At 44.8% G+C, this 21086-nt stretch overlaps 2 protein-coding genes across 2 annotated transcripts in view; one reads left to right on the forward strand and one right to left on the reverse strand.

The window, feature by feature from the left end:
* DPYSL2 (dihydropyrimidinase like 2) overlaps positions 1–15554 on the reverse strand; it is a 111897-nt gene extending 96343 nt beyond the window's left edge. Inside the window, exon 1 of the mRNA XM_063085449.1 lies at positions 15201–15554. Within this exon, the coding sequence (XP_062941519.1) occupies positions 15201–15554 (354 nt within the window). The remainder of the gene's footprint in view (positions 1–15200) is intronic.
* On the forward strand, positions 15553–20836 carry PNMA2 (PNMA family member 2). Its single transcript, XM_063087707.1, is given in 7 exon segments — positions 15553–15607; positions 15762–15981; positions 19703–19982; positions 19985–20320; positions 20323–20413; positions 20416–20439; positions 20442–20836. Coding segments are annotated over 7 exon segments (1401 nt in total).
* Positions 20837–21086: the final 250 nt, after the last annotated feature.

Consider the following 21086-nt stretch of genomic DNA (forward strand, 5'->3'; position numbering starts at 1 on the left):
CAGAAAGTATAGATAAGTCTTTAGAAAAGTTTGCTATGAAGAGAAGTAGGGAAATAGCAGGTTTTGTGAGTTTGGGGGAGGCAGTTGTTGAATGGAGATGTTAAAGGACATTTGCACCCTGGTAGAAAAGATCTGTCACTTCACAGAGAATGGCGATGGCGGTGGACAGTGCTAGGAGGCAGGGAGTGGTAGCATTCGGGGCCTAAGGGGACAGAATGGCCGTGCGCAGAGTAGGGACCTTTCTTCTGCCATGAGCAGCGAGAAGAAGGGCAAGACAGTGCCTTGCTGGGGATGTCAAATTCGGTGATAAGAAGATAAGTGTGACCCTCTCCCCCCCACACACAACCACCCATGAATAAGGAGAAGTCATCCCTGAGAGAAGGGAGAGGAAAAGAGTACAAGATTTGAGTGAAAAGGAGGAGAGTATTTGTCTTTGGACTGGAAAGGGCTGAATGTCCATTTGCAGTTTGTGGCCATGAATTGAAAGAGAATAAACCCTTCCCAAGTCGGCCCTCCACAGCAATGCTTTCGTGCTTCTGCAATGGCCCTCACCAAATGGTGCTGAATTATTTACACACATGTCCATCTCCTACTCATGCTGAGACACTACCCAGCTGGTGTCACTGAGCCCCTCCTCAGGCCAAGCACTTTACATGTACTACCCCATTCAGCCTTCACAATAACCCCATGAGGTCATTATTTTGATGCCCACTTTTCAGAGGAGGAAGCAGGTCTAAAAGAAATAGGTGATTTGGTCAAAGCCACAGTGTGTACACTAGACACGCTCTCTACAACACATTAAACTCACCCTGCTCTTTTGCACACTAGATTATCCGGGGACATTCGAGGAAATCTCAAGAATTAAGTTGGAAACACAATAGTGGACTGGTTTTCTCACAGAAATACATCTTCTTACCTAACTAAATGGCCAGAAGGAAGGAAAACGAAGCAGCTGTTGATAATGTTAAATATTAAAGGGTCTTAAAAACAGTCCAGAGTCCTACCGGGCCTGAGAAGTCTCTAGAATGTCTTCACATTATAGGGTTCTAAATCTGGATAATTCCATGCAGGGCTTAATTCCTGAATGCTCCATGATAATTTCACAGTCCACACCCAATTAAGATGTAGCCAAAAATACCACAGACCAATTAAGGTGATTACAAGAAGTAACATTACAAAGATGTGATTTTGCTGGTGTACTATTGTTAAGCTAAGAGAGCTAAGACAGCGCAGTGATTATAGGGCTCTCTGGTACTGGATGAACATATGCGCAGGAGGGAAAGCAGATCCTTCCTGGAAATCCTGATTTTACTAATTCTGTCACTGAAGTTGGAGGAGATTCAGTGAGCAGAGTTAAAGACATTAGTCTTTTTTCAGTTGTTTTTTTCTAGCCATCTTTACTACTATATTCTTTTTATACCATAGCTTTGATATATTCATATGCCCTGTAATAAATTTAGTTTATTTGTTAAAAAAAAAAAAATTTAACTTAAAAATTCAGCAGTTTAATGGACAGGTTTGGGCTCCACTGGTTTTAGAGGTATGGTTATAACTGACCCATGTATCAAGTTTTCAAAAGTAAGATGACAGATTTACAGATTTAAAAAGGCAATTTGGCCAGGAGCTCCAGATACAACATTCTTACTAAAATATTAATGAAGTTCATAAAAATATGAAAGTGCCCAATAGTTCTGTAAAACTTAGACAGACAGATGTCTAAGGCCAGAATCTTGTAACAGCCTTATGTCTACAACTGCCAGCTGGTAGTGCCGTACTAATCATGCCTTTTTGTTCTGTGTTTTTCTGATGCGTTGACATCTGGGGCCTCGCTGACCCTGGAGAGACTGCCAGTTCCTAGAGACAGTGAACACTGGGCAGGGAGCATGCCTGCCAAATGCACAACAACCAACCCAGAGTCCGTACCCCCGTTCTCCTCCTTAAACTCAGAGCCACTATTTTCCTGTCCTTATCATCCCAAGGTCAGGCACCAGATAACTAGAACCAACCCCTACACCTCAGGGTCCACCAAAGTTATCCAAACTAGCCAATCCTAAGGATACCTTCTATCCCTTGTCCTGTAGTAATTTGTTGTAAGCTTGCTTTTTTTTCTTTTGTATTTATGTGTAATTCCGTCGAAATCCCTCCAGAACCCACATTTTCAGCAGAGAAGTGAGTGCGTTATCTTTGACCCCACTCTGACGACATATGCCAGTCAATTCAAGCACCAGCTCTTTGTCCAATTCCCATTTTCTGGTGCGCTGCTTTCAGATTTTGGCTTTCACACATTTCAGAAATAAATATGGACAACATCTTAAGGGTTGATAACTTTACATGTCGCCAAATACAGACATTTAAAAAATTACCACTTAGTATCATCTCAGAAAATAAAGGACATTTTAATACCAAAACCATAAATGGAAATGAACTCGTGAATTAAAAAATATGCATAAATTGAGCTTTATAAAAAAATAAGTATATTGGTTTTATTTATCTCCTTTTGACTCAGATTTGTGAAAACTCTGCCTCAGGCAGCCTGGCATCAGGTTCCAGGTGATGGCACCTCTCTTACCTTTCTTCCTCTGTCCCTGTTCCCTTTCCTGCCCAGTTTCTTTCCAGAAGTTATCATCTCTGTCGATAAAGAGACACAGCCCCTCGCAGGCCAGCATGGGCAGTTGTTTTAATCAGGTAATGGAAGACACAAAGATATGGAAATGACTGTCACGAGGGAAGAAATTTATACTTACACATCAGAAAGCACAGCACACTGTGCGGGACCGCACGGGGAAGCGCTAGGGTTGGTCAGGGGGCAGAGGGAGCCACGAGAAATGTGGGCAAGAACCCTTATTGTGGTTTCTGGTGTTAAAATGTCCTTTATTTTATGAGATGATACTAAGTGGTAATTTTTTAAATGTCTGTATTTGGCGACATGTAAAGTTATCAACCCTTAAGATGTTGTCCATATTTATTTCTGAAATGTGTGAAAACCAAAATCTGAAAGCAGCGCACCAGAAAATGGGAATTGGACAAAGAGCTGGTGCTTGAATTGACTGGCACATGTCGTCAGAGTGGGGTCAAAGATAACGCACTCACTTCTCTGCTGAAAACGTTGGGTTCTGGAGGGATTTCGATGGAATTAAACATAAATACAAAAGAAAAAAAAAGCAAGCTTACAAAAAATTACTACAGGACAAGGGATAGAAGATATCCTTTAAAAAAAAATTCAGGAAACTATTTAGCATCTTCAATGGAGAGTAAGGCCATATTTCTAAAACAAGAACAGAAATAAAACACGGGAGAATATGACCTATCACATCAATCCCTGCCTTTAACAGCATATTGAGAAACAAATAGCTGTCGTTGAACGCTGATCTGCACCTTGCAGCAAGGGCCGGGTGTTTTCTTCTGAACATGAACAATTTCACAGAACATCAACATCAGACAAGGCCACTTCTGTCCAGGATGGATAATCAAAAACACAAGATCACTCCATAGTCATGTCTAATAATATATGAACATTGTCCAAGCCACAAAATATCAAATTCCTCCCAACCCAGCTAATGTGAATGACCACCACTTCTTCCTCAATTACAGCTTTAGCCTCAGTTTAATCTGCCCTCCTTCAGATTTATTGATACCCAATCATACAACTGTCCCCACTTTCTGACAGCACCCAATCCAGAGGGAATCCTTGCTACCTTGAACCCCCCAAATCACCCAACCAACAACCAAATCTTTCTCTAACAGCCTCTTACAGAGACACACCATGGTTCCCCCTGACATGTGTCCCCCTCGCTGCAACACATGACAAACCCACTGGTTGAACTACAGGTGTGTTTCCGGTGGTCAATGGCTAAAGGACATGGACAATACACTCACAAAGGAATTAAAAGATGATCTTTAACGTGATAGAGAATACCTCTCAAACAATGACAAGAGAGTAGAGACCTAACTCATTAAAGTCAGAAGTGAAACAGGGAACCCTAATATTACCACCATGGTTCTAGAAGTTCTAGTTCACATAACCAGACTAGGAAGAGAAATAATGAATAAAAACATCAGCAAAAAATACACGAGTGTCTTATTAGCTACAGATAATAAAACCATCCAAAGAGAATCAATGGAAAACCATCCAAAGAGAATCAATGGATAATAAAACCATCCAAAGAGAATCTAATCTTTATTAGAACAAAGAGTGATTTCAATAATGTGGCCTATTACTAATTAATATAAAACTGAAGTGTCGGGGCCGGCCCGTGGCTCAGTCGGGAGAGTGTGGTGCTGATAACACCAAGGCCACGGGTTCGGATCCCATATAGGGATGGCCGGTTGCTCACTGGGTGAGCGTGGTGCTGACAACACCAAGTCAGAGGTTAAGATCGCCTTACCAGTCATCTTTAAAAAAAAAAAAAACTGAAGTGTCTCCCAGAATATAAACTACAAAATATAACAGTGAAATTTTCCATTCAATATAGCAATAAAACATCTGGAAATAAGTCTAACAGGAAATTTCATGGAAATAAAACAAATTACCTGAATAAATGGCAAGACATAATGTAAACTTAGGCAGAAATACTTACTATCTTAGATATAAATATATCTTATAATAATTCAATATATGTATTTAATATAATCCTGGTAAAAATTATATCAGTTTTCTGTAACTGAAAATATCTTTAATGGAAAATGTATTTGAATGTTGGGGAAAATGAAAAGTAAAGACATTAGAAAGATACAGTAATTAAAGCAGTATTGAACCCACATGAGTGTAGTAAAGATCAACGAAACAGACCAGAGAGCAAAAAACAGATCCATTATATATAAAAGTTTAAGCATACTAAAAAATAAGTAGAGAAACATTAATTATTCAATAAAAGCCATTAGAAAAACTGACTATTTAGAAAATTAACTTACATCGTACTTCAAGTTAAAGACAAACTTAATTACCAGATTAAAATGTAAATAAACACAAAATCCAAAAAGGTTTTAGTAGAAAATACAAGTAAATAGTTGTATAATCTCAATGTCAGAATTACAATAAAGGTAGAAAATATGTCAGAAAAGATGAATAAACTCACTTTCAGAAGGACAGAACAGAACTGTGGTACTAGAGGTGAGAAACGGGGGAGGGGGATTGGGGAATAGTGAGAAATTGGTTAATGGACACAAAACAGCTAATCAGGAAAAATATGTTTTATTGATGTACAGTTGAGCTAGGCACCTATAATTAATATTGATTTACTGCATATTATCAAACGGCTAGAAGAGAGGAGATCGAATGTCCTCAACACAAAAATGGTTATGTTTTATAATGATGAATATGCTAATTATCTTGATTTGATCATCACACAGTGTACACATGTATTGATATTCAACTCTGGACCCCACAAATATGTATAATCAATTATATTTCAAGAAAAAAAAAGGTGAATCAACTTAAATACATAAAATTTAAATGTGGATGTCAAAAAATAAAAGCTATTAAAAAAATAGAGACAAACAGGAAAAATGTGTAACAGATGACATTAAATAAATTTTAATGTATAATTTTTATTCAATGTTTAGAATATGAACATACAAAAGAAAATAGGCAATCAGCAGGATACCATTTGTCACCTATAAATTTGGGAAATAGCTCTAAGAACTACAATATCCAGTGATGTCAGGAATGCTAAAAAACACTGATTCTCATTCACTTTTGGTGGGAGTGTAAAGAATGGAAAATATAGTGCAACAAAATATTATTGGTGGTTATTTATAGGTAGTAAGATTATTGATGATTTCTTTTTTATTAAATTTGCTTACTAATGTCATCGACAATAAACATGGTACTTTTTGTTATGTTATTTCTAAAAAAAAAGATAAAACAAAAATTGAATTCAAAGGTTCTGTGCACTAAAAGACAATCAAAAGAATAAAAGGCAACTTAAGGAATGCGAGAACATATCTGCAAATCATACTGATGAGTTAATATCAGGCATATATAAAGAACTCCTACAACTCAACAATAAAAAAACAGAACAAACAATCCAATTTAAAAATGGGCAAGGGACTTGAACAGATATTTCTCCAAAGAAGATTTACAAATGGCCCACAGGCAAATGAAAAGATACTCAACATCACGAACCATTAGGGAAATGCAAATCAAAACTACAATGAGATACCACCTCACAACCATTAGGATGGCTACTATCAAAAACAACAACAACAACAAAGCAGAAAATAACAAGCATATGTGAAGATGTGGAAAAATTGGAACCCTGGGTACCGTTGGTGATGATGTAAAATGGTGCAGCCACTGCAAAAAACCACATGATTGTTCCTCTAAAAATTAAAAACAGAGTTACTGAATGATCCAGCAATTCAACTTCTGGTTACACACTCAAAACAATTGAAAGCAGGGTCTCGAACAGACATTTGCACACCCATGTTCATAGCAGCACTATCCACAATAGACAAAAGATGGAAACAACCCGTGTCCGTCAATGGAAGAATGGATGAAAAAATGCTATCTACACCTACAATGGAATATCATTCAGCCTTAAAAAGGAAGGAAAATTCTGAGACATGCTACAATATGAATTAAACCTTAAGGACCTCATGCTAAGTGAAATAAATTAATCAAAAAAATACAAATACTATATGATTTTATATGATTTTACTTATATGAGGTACTCAAAGAAGAATGGTGTGGTTGCCAGGGATTAGGAGAAAGGGGAAATCGGGAGAGGTTGTTTAATGGGAACAGAATTTGTTTTCACAAGATGAAAAGAGTTCTGATGATCAGTTGCACAGCAGTGTAAATATACCTAACACTACTGAATTGTGCACTTAAAATCATTAAGATAGCAAATTTTACGTTATGTGTATTTCACCACAATAAAAAAAATTTTAATTGAATTCAAGTACCAAATGTATTTGTTTTAAATTCAACTCATTGGCTGCTGCCTTCCATAACATCATTCCTACCACTCCCAAAACACTGGTTTGAAAAGCAAATTTTTTATTTTATTTAATATATATATACACATATATAGTCATATATATACACACATATATCTGTATATATTTACATCATATATGCATATGCAAAGAAGGAATTTTTCTTTATATAAACAGGATCATGAGATAGAAGGATCAGGCTTATTCAATGCACAAAGAGAATACTGAGCCATTGCAAATGCTATTCTAAATGAATTTCAAAGCTCCCGAAGGATTTAGTCACATAAACATGATTCTAGGAAATGAGGTCCTGAAACTCCTTTGCTAGATTTCAGTTGATCCAGTGGTTTTAAGAAAAGCCAGGGATAATATAACACCAAGAGCACAAGCTACGAAAGAAAACATAGATAATTTGGACTTCATCAAAATTAAAAACTTATATGCATCAAAGGACACGACCAAGAAAGTGAAAAGACAATCCCCAGAATGGGAGAAAATATTTGCAAACCACATATTTGATAAGGGCCTAGTATCCAGAATATATAAAGAATTCATATAACTCAACCACAACAAGACAAATAATCCAGATAAAATATAGGCAAATATTTGAGTAAACATTTCTCCAAAGAAGATATACAAACAGCCAACAAGCACATGAAAAGATGCTCAATGTCATTAACTATTAGGGAATGCAAATTAAACCCATAATGAGATACCAATTTATACCCATTCAGACAGCTATAATCAAAAACAGAAAAATAACAAGGGTTGGGGAGAATACACAGAAATTGCAAGCCTCACACGTTACTGGTAGAAACGTAGACTGGTGAGCCACTGTGGAAAAGGCTGGCAGTTCTTCAAAAAGCTAAGCATAGAATTACCATATGACTCAGCAATTCCATTCCCAGGTAGAACCCAAGAAAATGGAAAATATATGTTTAAACAAAAACTTATGAAAGAATGTTAAAAGCAGTATTATTCATAATAGCCAAAAGGTGGAAACAACCCAAATGTCCATCAGCTGATGAGTGAAAAAACAATGTGGTGTGTACAAAACCATGGAACATTATTCAGCCATAAAAAAGAATGAAGCACTGACACATGCTACAATGCGAATGAACCTTGAAAACATTACACTAAGTGAAAGAAGCCAGAAACGAGCCACATATTATATGATTTCATGAACAGGAAGTGTCCAGAATAGACAAATCCATGGAGATGAAAAGAAGATTAGTGGTTGCCAGGATCTGGGGTGAGGGGAAACAGGAAGTGACCACTTAATGGGTACAAGATTTCTTATTTGGGGTGATGAAAATGTTCTGCAATTAGACAGTGGGATGGTTATGCAGCATTGTGAATGGACAAAAAGCCATTGAGTTGCATACTTCAAAATGGTTACAGTGAGAATTTTACGTTATGTGAATTTTGCCTAAATTTTAAAAAAAGCAAAGAACAGCCAGAGACAGCATAGCTTTTTTCAGAGCCTTTCATGGAAATAGGGAGGAGCCTTAGAGATGCCTAGGTGAGCCCAACAACAGCCTAGGTTAACAACTGCGCAGAAATCTCAGGGGCGAGCAGCAAAGCCAGGCACACAGGGAGGCCTTCCTGACCCCCTGCTCAGCATTCCTTCTTCTAGACAGCTACCTCAGAATCAGAGCCCATGCAAGCCACTTACCTGTGCTCAAAAGCAAACCCCAAACCACCTTCAAGACCAGGCACTTGCCCTTCAAGGCAGGATTTGTGTGCAGCTGTTAGTATACACTACCAGGCTTTACCACGGGCTGCAGCCAACTAAACTCACATGTCCGAGCTTTTATTGATGACTCTCTCATTATCTCATTATCCATCATCATGGACTGCATGTTTGTGTTCCCCCAAAAATTGATATGTTCAAACGCTACCCTCCAGTGGGATGTTATTAGGAGGTGGGGCCTTTGGGAGGTGATTAGGTCATGAGGGTGACATCCTCATATATAGGATTAATGTCCTTATAAAAGAGACCCCAGAGTGCTCCCTTGCTGCTTCCACCATGTAAGGACACACCGAGAAGATAGCCATCTGGAAACAAGGAAGCTGGCCCTCACTAGATACCAAATCTGCCAGCTTCTTGATCTTGGACTTCCCAGCCTCCAGAACTGTCAGATATAAATGTTTGTTGTTTTAGCAACCCAGTCTATGGTAATCTGTTATAACAGCCCAATGAACTAAGACAATGATTTAATCAAGTAGAAAAGTCATATTGTCATTACATTGCTCTAATCTTAGAAAAGCATGTCATTCATACTGTCAGAGCTGGCCTGTGTCCCAGTGATATTTGAAGACATTTCTTGTATTTAAGAAAAATGATGGACAGAATATCAGCAGTTTAGGGCACATTCATAAAGATAAATCAACAGCCCATTCTATAAATGGCTTTAAAGACTACATTGCAAAAAACGGAAAAACAAAAAAGGTAGGAACTTGAAATGTTTTCACAATAGTTAATTCTTTGGAAATAAAATAAGAAAAAATAAGTAATATACAAAGAAATTCAGCATATCACAGTGAGTAAGAGGCTCTCTATTCCCATAGTTCTGGGTTCAAATCCTGACTTTGGCTTTCCATTAACAAGTTGTTTTGCAAGGAAGGTTCTTTTACCTTAAGATACATATTTTGCAAAATACTGACAACAATAACACCTACTTAATAGAGTCATATTAGGATTAGTAAGATAGCACTTACGAAGCATTCAGCATAGGCCCTACCCCATAGAAAATATGAGGTTTAATGGGATATAAAATATTTTGCCTGCAAATCTAAATTGTACCTTTAAGTTCAGTATATAGCTCTCTGGCAGTGGAACTGAGCCACAGAATGGTTTGGGAAGAAATATGAGATATCAGACTGGGTTAGTAAATCATGGATCAAATCCTAGTTCACATACTTACTAAATAGCAAGACCTTGGGAATTAAATCAGTAAATATCACTAAATCTGTTTCCTTATTTACAGAAAGGGAATAATGCCTATATCAGAAGGTGTTGGGGCAAGGTTTTAAAATATTATATTCTACTACTCAACTATTAAAAAAAATGAAATCCTATCATTTGCAGCAACCTAGAGAGAACTGGAAACCATCATGTCAAGTGAAGTAAGTCAGGCACAGAAAGACAAATACCACAGGATATCACACATATGTGGAGTCTAAAAAAAAGTGGTTCTCATAGAAGTAGAGAGTAGAGGCCTGGCCAGTTAGCTCAACTGGTTAAAGCACAGCCTTGTAACACCAAGTTCAAGGGTTCAGATCCCCATACCAGCCAGCTGCCAAAAATTTAAAAAAAGTAGAGAGTAGAAAAATGGAGGGGAGGGAGTGGGGGGAGGAGAACGGGTGAACTAAGGGTACAAAACTATGCTATCTACCAATGGATCACTGCGTAGTATATGCATGTATTGAAACAACACACTGTACCCCAAAATATGTACAAGTAAATGTTAAAACAAAAAAATGTTAAGTTAAATAAATAATACAATGTATTCTACACTTTCAAAAACGTGGAATCTAGAATGTAAAAGCACATTCTAGAGTTACATTATGCTTTATAAATAACAAGGTTTTACTGGCATGGGACCACCGTGGGACTGAGATAGAGGCCTCCATTCTAGTCCTTGGACTGTCATCTGCGTTCCATGGAAGGAAGCAGTTTTCTGGGCATCACTTCCTTCACTTCTAGAATGAGGCAATTAACCCATCATGAGGTCTCTTTCAAGCTCTGCCATTCGCTGGTAGTATACATTTGAATCCATGATCAATTCTGACATTCCCTTTTTTCTCAAGGCGGTAAAGAAGGACACTGGCCCCGAAGGACCCATAAGAATACCTGGCCCATCTTTACCAGGGCTGGAGAAATTGCCCAGCCAGCCCTGATTTCCATGGCACAGAGCCACGAGTTTTGGAACTAGGCAACGTTCAAAAGGTCACGGCCAGATGTTGTCACTGGCAGTTCAATGACAGAAATGCTCTTCTCCATCCTTGAGCTACAAAGGAAAAGAAGACAGAGGCTGTTTAGCTGGTGACAGTTTTCTTCTACTCAGGCCGTAGGCCCCAGGCTGGGGAAGCCTATTTCATCCCAAAACATAACCCTTCTTACTTCCTCCCACAGTTAATTAATTGCAGACCTATTTATTGAGCAACAACTTCATAAATCATCAATGACTCATTATAATGGAACTAATTACAGGAATACGAGGATACTTCAAAAAGTTCATGGAAACATTTGCACTATCTTTTAATCCTATTTTTCCATGAAGTACCATATTATTCAGCCTTAAAAAAGGAAATCCCGTCACATGCTACAGTGAGGATGAAACTTGAGGACATTAAGCTAAGTGAAATAGGCCAGTCACATAAAGAGAAATACTCCATGATTCCACTTCTGTGAGATGCCTAGAGTAGTCAAATTCACAGAGACAGAGAGAATAGTGGGTGCCAGGAGCTGGGGGACGGGGCGTTAGTGTTTAATAGGGACAGAGTTTCAGTTCTGCAAGATAAAAACGTTCTGGGGACTGGTTGCCCACAATGTGAAAATACTTAACACTACTGAACTGTACACTTAAAAATGGTCAAGATGACTAATTTTATATTGTGTGTATATGACCACAAGTAATATTTTTTTTCAAATTTAGCTAATTATATGATTAGTTCAGTCATCAGTTGGGAAATCAAGAGCGACCAAGAATCATGAATTATCATCATTTCCTTCCCCTCCTCAAGAACCCCCATCCCACTTTTGAACTCAGGTGGGTCTCAGGTTTTCTGGAATCCTAAACACACACGTTCCTATTTGTATTTCCTCTTTTGAACCAGCATGGCCTCTAAAGTATCACATTATCGCCTTGTTCTTGGCTCCCAGACAGACCTTCACCACACATCCCACTAACTAGACATTCACTCTGTTTAACAGGCTAGTCTGTCATCAGACAGGTATCTCTGGGGACGACTCAGTCATTCACATAAGGAGTAGATGACTTTAATCACTGGGATTTCTCTGTGGCCAAGATTAACACAAGGAAGGAATTTTGAATGAGAGAAAGGACGGGCAAGGGGAACAGAGAGGTTTAAAACCTGCTGCCCTTGGGAGGAAGAGAGATCTAGACAGGGCATCTTGTGAGGATGGGGTGGGGGTGGCGTTGAACAGTAAGGAGCAGCAGAGCCTGGGCACCCAGGGCTGGGAGAGAATCAACACGGAGAGAGCGGATGGGGACACAGAATGGCAAGGATTATCAGAAGGCATTTTACAGACTTGGTGGTGTTGCCCAGTTTAGCAGCACTCTGCATGGTTCACTCACTGGCACCTGCCCTGGAGGAGAGGAGCGTCACCTCCCTGCCACTCTAACCTGAGCAGGCTGTTCGCTGCTGGGAGAAGGGCCTAGAAGTCTCTTTGGAAGGCATGCTCATGATCTACTAGGCCTAACTAAACCATGCCTGTGCAGAATGGCAGGAATTCTTAGGAGGAGGGAGGAGGCTGAAGGACCCATGGCCACTGGCAAGGGGAATTAGGCCAACAGAGCTGCCCTTCTCTCTCTATTCTAAGAGTCCCAGAGCCCTTCATGGGGGGTAATGAACGTAACGTCACTGCAGCCCAAAGTGGATTTACAGGGAAAAGAGAGTAACGAAATCGAAGCTTTCCTCATTCACAACCACTGTATTGGCTCTCTCCCTTCCCCAAAACCGGGCGTCCCAGGCCAAGCCACACCCATTGCTTTCTGGTGCTGACCCACACCCACTGCAGTGTTTTTCGTGTGGTCCATTCAACCTCTCCTCATCTCCTGTGAGCCACGCCGCACCTGGGCTAAGGAAGCCTGTTCCCTCCCTTCCCAAAGCTTGCCAGAGGAGCAGCAGGTCTCCTAGTGCGACAGTTGAGCAAAGCCACTTCTGACCATGCATGAGCCACACCTATAAATACAGATGCAGGAGGGAAGGAGGGCATGAGACAGGAGTCCTGGATCTGCTCACCCACTCTCCCCACCTCTCTCTGTGCCAGGGCTCCCAATAGGAAAGCACTGAGATGCCTCTTCTCCCTTACAAAGACATGAAGTGCCCTCGTAGTTCATGTCTATATAAGAGGGAAAAGGCTTCTGGTGTACACATGCATATATGTGCACAGCAATGGTGATTCCCGAAAGCACAGTGGGCCCACCATTTAGACTGAATTGAGTCATTACTTAGTTTTCAGCTTACGAGTGGAGGGGCCACCAACATCTCAGCGCCTTGGATGTTGGTTGGGTATTTTTCCCTTCAAATCTCCCCTTGCATGTATCCTAGGTTTACAGTTTAGAATTTCTATTTAACTCAAGGAGGATTCGAACACGTAGCACTGATGATCAAACATCTAAGCTTCTACATGAACAGCAAAAGAGATGTGTTAGTCAATCCGGTGAAACTATGCCTTTCAATCTTGCGTTTTAATTCACAGCCATCATTATGGAGGTGGCCACTTCCCACCCCTGTCCCCTCCCTGTTCTGCCATTTTTTACATGATCTCCTTCTTATTCTCCAGGTGTTGTTCTGCTCCCTCCAGGACTTCAGAATGACCAGCACTACTTGCTGTACATGAGCTACTCACACAACTGTGATGTTACACGATCTAGCTCTCACCCAATGTATTCGCATAGAAAGTATTTCACACTCACTCAGCTTGTGTTTTACAATATTAGTAAATGAATTATTGACTTCAATTGTCTGATCACTTGGAACAAAGCAAGTTTTTTTGGATCTAGGTTCTTCCGGTTGGCTTATAGTGAAATATGGATATGAGACACTCCCCTGTATAAATAAATCAGAGGACAGAGTGGAGGGTGCATATAAATTAAGTGATAAGTTGCCTTGCCTTTTGAAAATAACAGCAAATGGTTTATTTTTCTTTGAATTAGTCTTATGAAAGTCAAAAGCTGCAAAACTCTGTGCCACATCAGGAAACAGTAACATCCTGCTCTGGCCATTATCAACTCTTAATTTTTCTCAAATGCTTTCACTTAAGTACACAACCTGCATGCGGAGTAAATGCTTGTGGAATTCCTCAGTGAATATGTGTAGACCAGTCCCAACTACTCTGGAAGCCCTTTGAGAAAAAGAAACCTCTTGAACTTTTTATAGCTAACCTTCCCCCGCCTTACAAGGCAAGGCACACAATAGGTATTCAAATAATCATTCCCTGATTGATTTTTCACTTTCATCAATGGGTATGGAAGAGAAACAGCAGACAAGTGTTAAAACATTTTGCACTGTAAATTATCAGTTGAGAAATGAAGGCTGTGAAAAAAATGCACAAGTGTAAGGGTCACCCTGATAAAGAAAAAATTGTGGCACTTAAAATGCACACTATTCATATTTGCCAGACGATGGCAAACATTTTCTAAGACCAAGGTTAACCAAATTGGCCTTCTTTGTTTCCCCATTAACACAGTATAAGGGGTCTAGTCTTCTTTGACAATCTATTTTAAATGTGAGGGGTTTTTTCCCCTTTTCTTTTTTACCTCTTGAACGTAATCCACGTGAGTCCCCAGCCCCTGAGTGTCTCCCACACGGCGGCGGGGGGAGCGCTCTGGAAGCCCTTGCTGGGACACTTAGTGGAACTTTGCTCTCCACACGGGCTATTTAGGAGTTTCTGGGCTTCCTGGGGTGACTCCACGGCCTCTCTCACTCTTCTCACGCGGCCAACAGGAGTCAAGGGTGGTGACATTCGCCAGGGCGGTTCGGGGAAAGGCGCTGACCATGGTCCTGGCCTCCGAGCCAGAGGAGGTGCAGCGCTGAGCGGCCGTCGGAGCCCCCGTCTCTTCCCGACCCCCGGGGAGCCCGCGGGGCCTCCCTGCAAACCCTCCAGTGCACGCCCCGAGCTGCATCAGAAAAGGGTGGGGCACCCAGCCGCAGCTGCAATCTCGAGAAGCCGCCCCAGAGGATTTCAGAAGAATGGATCCGCGGCCCACGTCCCCCCTGCGACGCCCCCAGCTGGAGATCAGCCGGTCCTTGATGCCCACCCCCCAACCTCCCAGGCCCAGGAAGGCGCGGGCAGCCTTTGTGGGCGCACAGCCGCCCACCGCCGAGCCCGAGCCTCGCCGCACCCTGCGCAGCCGAGGGGTGGGAGGGTGGGAGCGCGAGCAGATGCGGGCGGCACTGTTCAAGGCGGGGCACGAAGGCGGGCACGCTGGGGGTCTCCACCGAGGTGGAAGGGGCGGTCCCCGCGGCCGTCCTCCGTCTGCCCACCCCACCCCCCACCCCATACCCACCTGGTCGTTGAGGTTCTGCAGGGCTTCCTTGCCCGAGGCCCGCCGGATCTCCACCCTGCGGACCGATTCAACAGATGGCTCCCCGCCGGCGCGCCGGCCCTGCCGGGAGTACGGCGGCTGCGGGTCCGGGCCCAAGTGGGCGACGTCCCGCTGCTGAGCCACCACCTGCCCCGAGCCCCGGCCCACCGACAGCGAGTCGAAGTCGATGGTCTTGTTCTCCGAGGACCCTTCCACCGGGCAGAACATGCCGCAGAATTTCTGCCGGGGCTTGGGGCTGCCCGAGCCCAGCTTTTTAAAAAAGGCAGGGACCTCTTCGTCCTCTGCCGCCTTCCCGGATTGCTTCCTCTCGGCCATGGCGCGGGGGCTCGGGGAGGGTCCGCTCCGTCCGTCGGTCCGTGTGTCTGCCGGTCCCTGAGTCTCCCTCTCCGGATGCACGAAGCCCCCAGCTGCTGCCGCGCCTGTCGCTCTCCGCCTCCCGCAAGGTGTGCAGAAAGGAAGGAGGGCGGGCGAGCCGGCGACCCACCCCTCGGGTCCCTCCCCCTGACCCCGCTTTCCCCCTAGCTGCCCACGCCCTCCTGCGGCCGCCGCGCGAGCTCGGGCGAGTGGCAAAGTTGGGGCCGGGCGGCCGCTGCGGCAGCGCGAGCCGAGAGGCTGCCAGTGCCCGGCGGCGCGGGGAGGAGCGGGCGGGGCGCGGCGCCGCGGAGGGGACGGCGCACGGGGGAGGGGACGACGGGGGAGGGGCGAGGGAGGGCGGCGCCGCCGAGTGCCCCGCGCTCCGGAAGTGAAGCGGAGGACCCCCGGCCAGTGCACGCGGAGCGGAGGGCCTACCCATCGCTCTGGGCGCCGGGGTAAGTAAGGGGCAGGGTACGCGGGCGCGAGGACCCGAGGGCGCAGCCCCTGGCCCCACGCCCCTCTCCCCCATCCCATTGCGGAGATGGGCCGGGGCGAGGGCGCACCGTGGATAGGGTCCCCTTACCCAGGTGTGAGCTGGTGGACGGGGAAAGGGGAGCAACCTGGCAGGCGCTAGGACACTCGGGGGAGGGGCGGGGGGCGCACTGGGGATGGGCAGGGGCTGGCGCAGGCAGCGTGGACAGGAGGAAGCCAGCAGAGGGACACCAAGCTTAGTGTACCTTCGCGCCTTGGTGGGCTGCCCGGAGCAGGGAATGTTCGCGCTCGGTTCATTCACGGGGGGCCCAGGGGGGCGCACCATTTGGGCAGAAATGCAGAGGGGCGTAGCACATTGGGGGCGGTAGAGAGAAACGTAGTTCTACCGTGTGTGGTGGTGTAGTGTAGCAAAGGAGCGCGGTCTGCAAGTTCCAGCCCAGCGCGACCATTTGCACAGAGAGGGTGCAGATCCGCTCTCTTGCCCGAGGGCGCCAGGTACTGTATCTGCGCCACTCGGCCAAGAAGCGCCCAGGACCGTGTCGTGATTTGGTGTCTCCACAAAGCGGGGCCGGGGCGGGAGAGAGAAACAGACTGAAGCCCACAGCGCTCCATCTCCGGCCCGTCCTCGTCCCCCCGCCCCTGTTGCGCACTGCGCCACAGCCGCGGGGTTCCTCGGGTTACCGGCTGCCACGTGCTTGGGGCGCAAGTGCGCGCGTGCGGTGGGTGGTGGCGGGGAGGGCGGGCTGCGAGAGCCTGCGGTGGATTACTTGGGGCCGAGCAGGGGAGGTGTGTGTGAGGACTTGGTGTGTACGTGCGGGTCGTCCAGCCACGGCCACCGGGTTTTCTGGTGTCCGGGGGGCATTTTGGTTTGTGGCAGTAACACGGTCTCTGCGGGACCTTCGTGGCTTGTTTCCATCTCCACGTCCTTTGCGTGCATGAGTTCCTGCTTCTGGTCGGATACGGCCCGCCCCTTTCCAGAGTGGCACGGTCCTGCAGGAGTGATGGCCATTCTTTAGCGGCTGGGAGGGAGGTCTGGGCATGCTCAGTAACCGGGGTGGGTTTGGGCTGAGAGGCAGTTCCCCGTGGGGCTGTCGTGCAGGGCAGTGTGACCGAGGATCCAGTCCCACTGTCAGCCCTGGCCCCTAGAAGTATTAATGCAGATACCACCACCACCACCACTTGTGAGAGACAGTTTGATGGACAGAGTTAAATTGGAGGACAACCAGTCACAGATTGCAGATGAACCCACCACGACAGGTGGGTAGGATGAGAAGAGGAGAAAAAATATACGTGTGGAGGGAGGGGCTGAGAGAACCCGGAGAGGCATTTTGGACTTAGCAACAGATGGTCTCCGAGTTTGAATAGAGCGCTTCCACGTGAGTTACGTCATTCCTCCTCACCGCAGCCCTGAGAGACGAGTGCCTTAACATCACAGCTTTCCTGTAGGAAAGTGAGATTTAGATAGATTGAAGTTCTCCACCCAAAGTCCCGAACCTACTTAACTGATCCACTAATTCAGGTGGAGGGTTTCCATCTCAAGTCTGGTTCCATTTCCAGCTTTAGCTGTTGGCCCCCCTTATGTGAGAAAATACAAGATTCTTACATCTTTTTCCATATCTAGATATTTCTATCTGTGGCCCTATTGTACATCAAAGGCATTTCATCCGAAGGTCACGTTGCAGGTAGGAGTTGCCTGTGAGAGGAAGAGTCATCCAGAGGTAGCCTGACTTCAGCGTGACAGTTATGCAGACCTTGGAGATGGTTTTTACCCTAGGCATTCAATGCCTTTTTGTATCCCATGTTTTCTCTAAATATTCCAGTGGAAAGGAAAGTCACCCTAATATTTTAGAAAGGAAGAATCAGGCACGCAGAGGGGTCACCAATCTCAGGTCTCTGGGACTGCTGGGCACCAGAGTGAAGCAGGATTTTGCTTCCTGGCTCTCTGCACCTCTCAGAAGGACTCAGGAGATGTGCCTGCAGGAGGATCAGCTGGTGCTTTCGCTACAGGCTGGCATTTGTGGCGCCTGGACCCCATTCGGATTGATGGAGCTATTTGGGATTTGGGCCAAGGGGGAAATGGTTGTAGTCCCCTAACACACACTCCACAAGGGTACTGGGAGATATTAAGAACTTGGGCTGACCCTGTGGCGCACTCGGGAGAGTGCAGCCCTGGGAGCACAGCGACGCTCCCACCGCAGGTTCGGATCCTATATAGGAATGGCCAGTGCACTCACTGGCTGAGTGCTGGTCACGAAAAAGACAAAAAAAAAACAAAGAAAAGAACTCTTCTTTTTCCAATGTCGCAATCTCCATAGGCGCTCCAGAACAAAGTCCTTGATAGATGTGTTTCCTCCTTTTTTCTTTTTTTCTCAAATGACCTATTCCAGTTCAAATGCCGGGAAGAAAATGTTGGACTAGTCACTTACCGTTCATCGCAAAAGAAACACGTCGTTATGCACTGGTGGAAGCCTCAGCAGACACAACAGAAAGGAATTAATTTGTAATTCCAAATTTAACTTATTAGGCCCTGAGGTTTTTTTTTTTTTTCCTACTTGTTATACCTATATTAAATTATTTTTAAATGTTTGAGTGATTCTTAATCTGATTTTTTAATCAAAGAAATGAAGCAACTCAATATTGTTTACTAGATATAATGAAATTGTGAAGGATCATCATTTTTAAATAAGTGCACTAACAGTCTTCGTCACTGGATATTAGTGAAGCATAAAAACATGTTGTTATTATTTACATGTAACAGGACAGCTTGGCTCAGCTGGAGCTGAGACTCAGATACACCATTGTGTGGAGGTGGTTGACATCTTCCTGTGCTAGAAGCTGAATAAATAAGCTCCTTGACTCTCACAGATCATTCTGGAAAATATAAACAGGTATCTAACCACATCTCCCAATTTCATCTTTAACATGGCAAAGATGTTGAATCCTGTACCAAAACTGGGGCTCAGACATTAATCATCATGTCTGATGAGTGTATGGTGGGGGAGCCAGATTGTAGTGGGGTTCTCCAGAGCATAAAGGTCACAGTAAGCAAAGAAGGGGTTGGACAGTAGGATAGACACAAGTAAAGTGGAGGTAGACCCCCAGTCTACCCCTAATTCCATCCCAAACTAGAGTACAGAGGCTTCCTGGGAAGGAGAGGGCTGTGTGGTCAAACTGAACGTTGTGTCCCCAGAAGTCCAAGCCACCCTGCTGTGACACTTCTCTCCAAGAGTTCTGGGTGCCAGAGTGGAAGACGTTTTTCTACTGACTGGAGAGAGAGACCAGGAGACAGTTGGGAAAGCAGCTGCCCCAGGTGCCTCGACAGTCACATTGGTGAGAGACACAGCAGCAGCCAGACTGCAGAGCCACAGGTGGTGGCTCTGTTGTAGCCTACACACAACCGGCCATCTGGGGTCAGATATAAAGACATAAGAGGAAGTGCTGAGTCCTTGCCACTGGGCAAGGCAGGGTTTTGAGCCAGAGGACTCTGAGACTGCTTTTGGAGTGACCTAGCCTGGGACCCTTTTACTGGCGGGTTATACGTTTCGAAGCTCATTCAGGATATAGTCAACTCTAAAGCAGTGCATATCTGTACCACCAAGTAATCAATACCCATAAAGTGACCGTGAGCAAATATTGGGGACCGTGGCACTGGCACTGTTAGAGGACTGGTGCTGGATAATGAGTGTGGATGAGCAGAAGTCACTGATGGTCGTGGGGATACCTGTGGACTGTGATGAGGCTGAGATCCAGGAGGTCCTGCAGGAGACTTTAAAATCTCTGGGCAGGTATAGATTGCTTGGCAAGATATTCTGGAAGCAGGAGAACGCCAGTGCTGTCTTATTAGAGCTCATGGAGGACACTGATGTCTCAATGATTCCAAATGAGGTTCAGGGAAGGTGGGGGGAGTCTGGAAAGTGATCTTTAAGACTCCTAATCAGGACACTGAATTTCTTGAAAGACTGTACCTCTTTCTAGAAAAAGAGGGGCAGATGGTCGCGGGTATGTTCCGAGCCCTTGGGCACGAGGGAGTGTCCTCAGCCACGGTACCCTGCATATCACCGGAGCTATTGGCCCAGTTGTTGGGACAGGCAATGGCACATGCCCCTCAGCCCCTGCTGCCCATGAGATGCCAGAAACTGAGAGTGTTCTCAGGGAGCTCTGTGCCCGCCCCTGAGGAAGAGCCCTTTGAGAGCTGGTTGGAACAGGCCACTGAGATAGTCAAAGAGTGGCCAGTAGAGAAAAAAAGAGAAGAGAGGCAGAGAAGAAAAGGTGGCTGATGGAAAGCCTGCGTGGCCCTGCCCTGGACCTCCTGCATATCGTGCAGGCAGACACCCGTCAATCAGCGTGCGGGAGTGTTGGAGGTGTTTAAACAAGTGTTTGGGAGCCTGGAGATCTGCAGGACCTCCCAGGTGCGGTATCTAAAAATCTATCAGGAGGAGGGGGAGAAAGTCTCAGCCTAGGTGTTATGGTTAGAGACGCTGCTCCGGAGAGCAGTGGAGAAACGGGCCATCCCTAGGAATATCGCGGACCAGGTCCGCCTGGAGCAGGTCATGGTCGGGGCCAGCCTTAACAAGGTCCTCTGGTGCCAGCTCAGGGAACTGAAGGATCAGGTCCCGCTTCCCAGTTTCCTTGAGCTGGTGAAGGTAATACGGGAAGAGGAGGAGGAAGAGGCCTCCTTCGAAAATGAGAATACCGAGGAGCAGGATGAAGGGGATGGCTATGGCCGCTGGGATAATGAGGGAGATGATTAAAAACCAACCGGGAGCGAGACTCGCAGCTGATGGGCTCAGGGACATTCACTTTATCAGGCTAGGAGCTTCTCCATAGTTTTTCTTGTAATGTGTGGGATTGACATCAAGGCGTTCCAGCCAATTCTTGATTTTTCTTTTGAAGAAAAAATATCTGAGAGTTCCATAGACCCTATGTAGATCATTCACTCATAAACAAAAGACTAAAGTCCAAATTTTAGATAGTAAGCCTAAAGGAATCGGAAACACCTGT

This window comes from Cynocephalus volans, chromosome 2 (genome assembly GCF_027409185.1).
Source record: "Cynocephalus volans isolate mCynVol1 chromosome 2, mCynVol1.pri, whole genome shotgun sequence".
Lineage (NCBI taxonomy): Eukaryota > Metazoa > Chordata > Mammalia > Dermoptera > Cynocephalidae > Cynocephalus > Cynocephalus volans.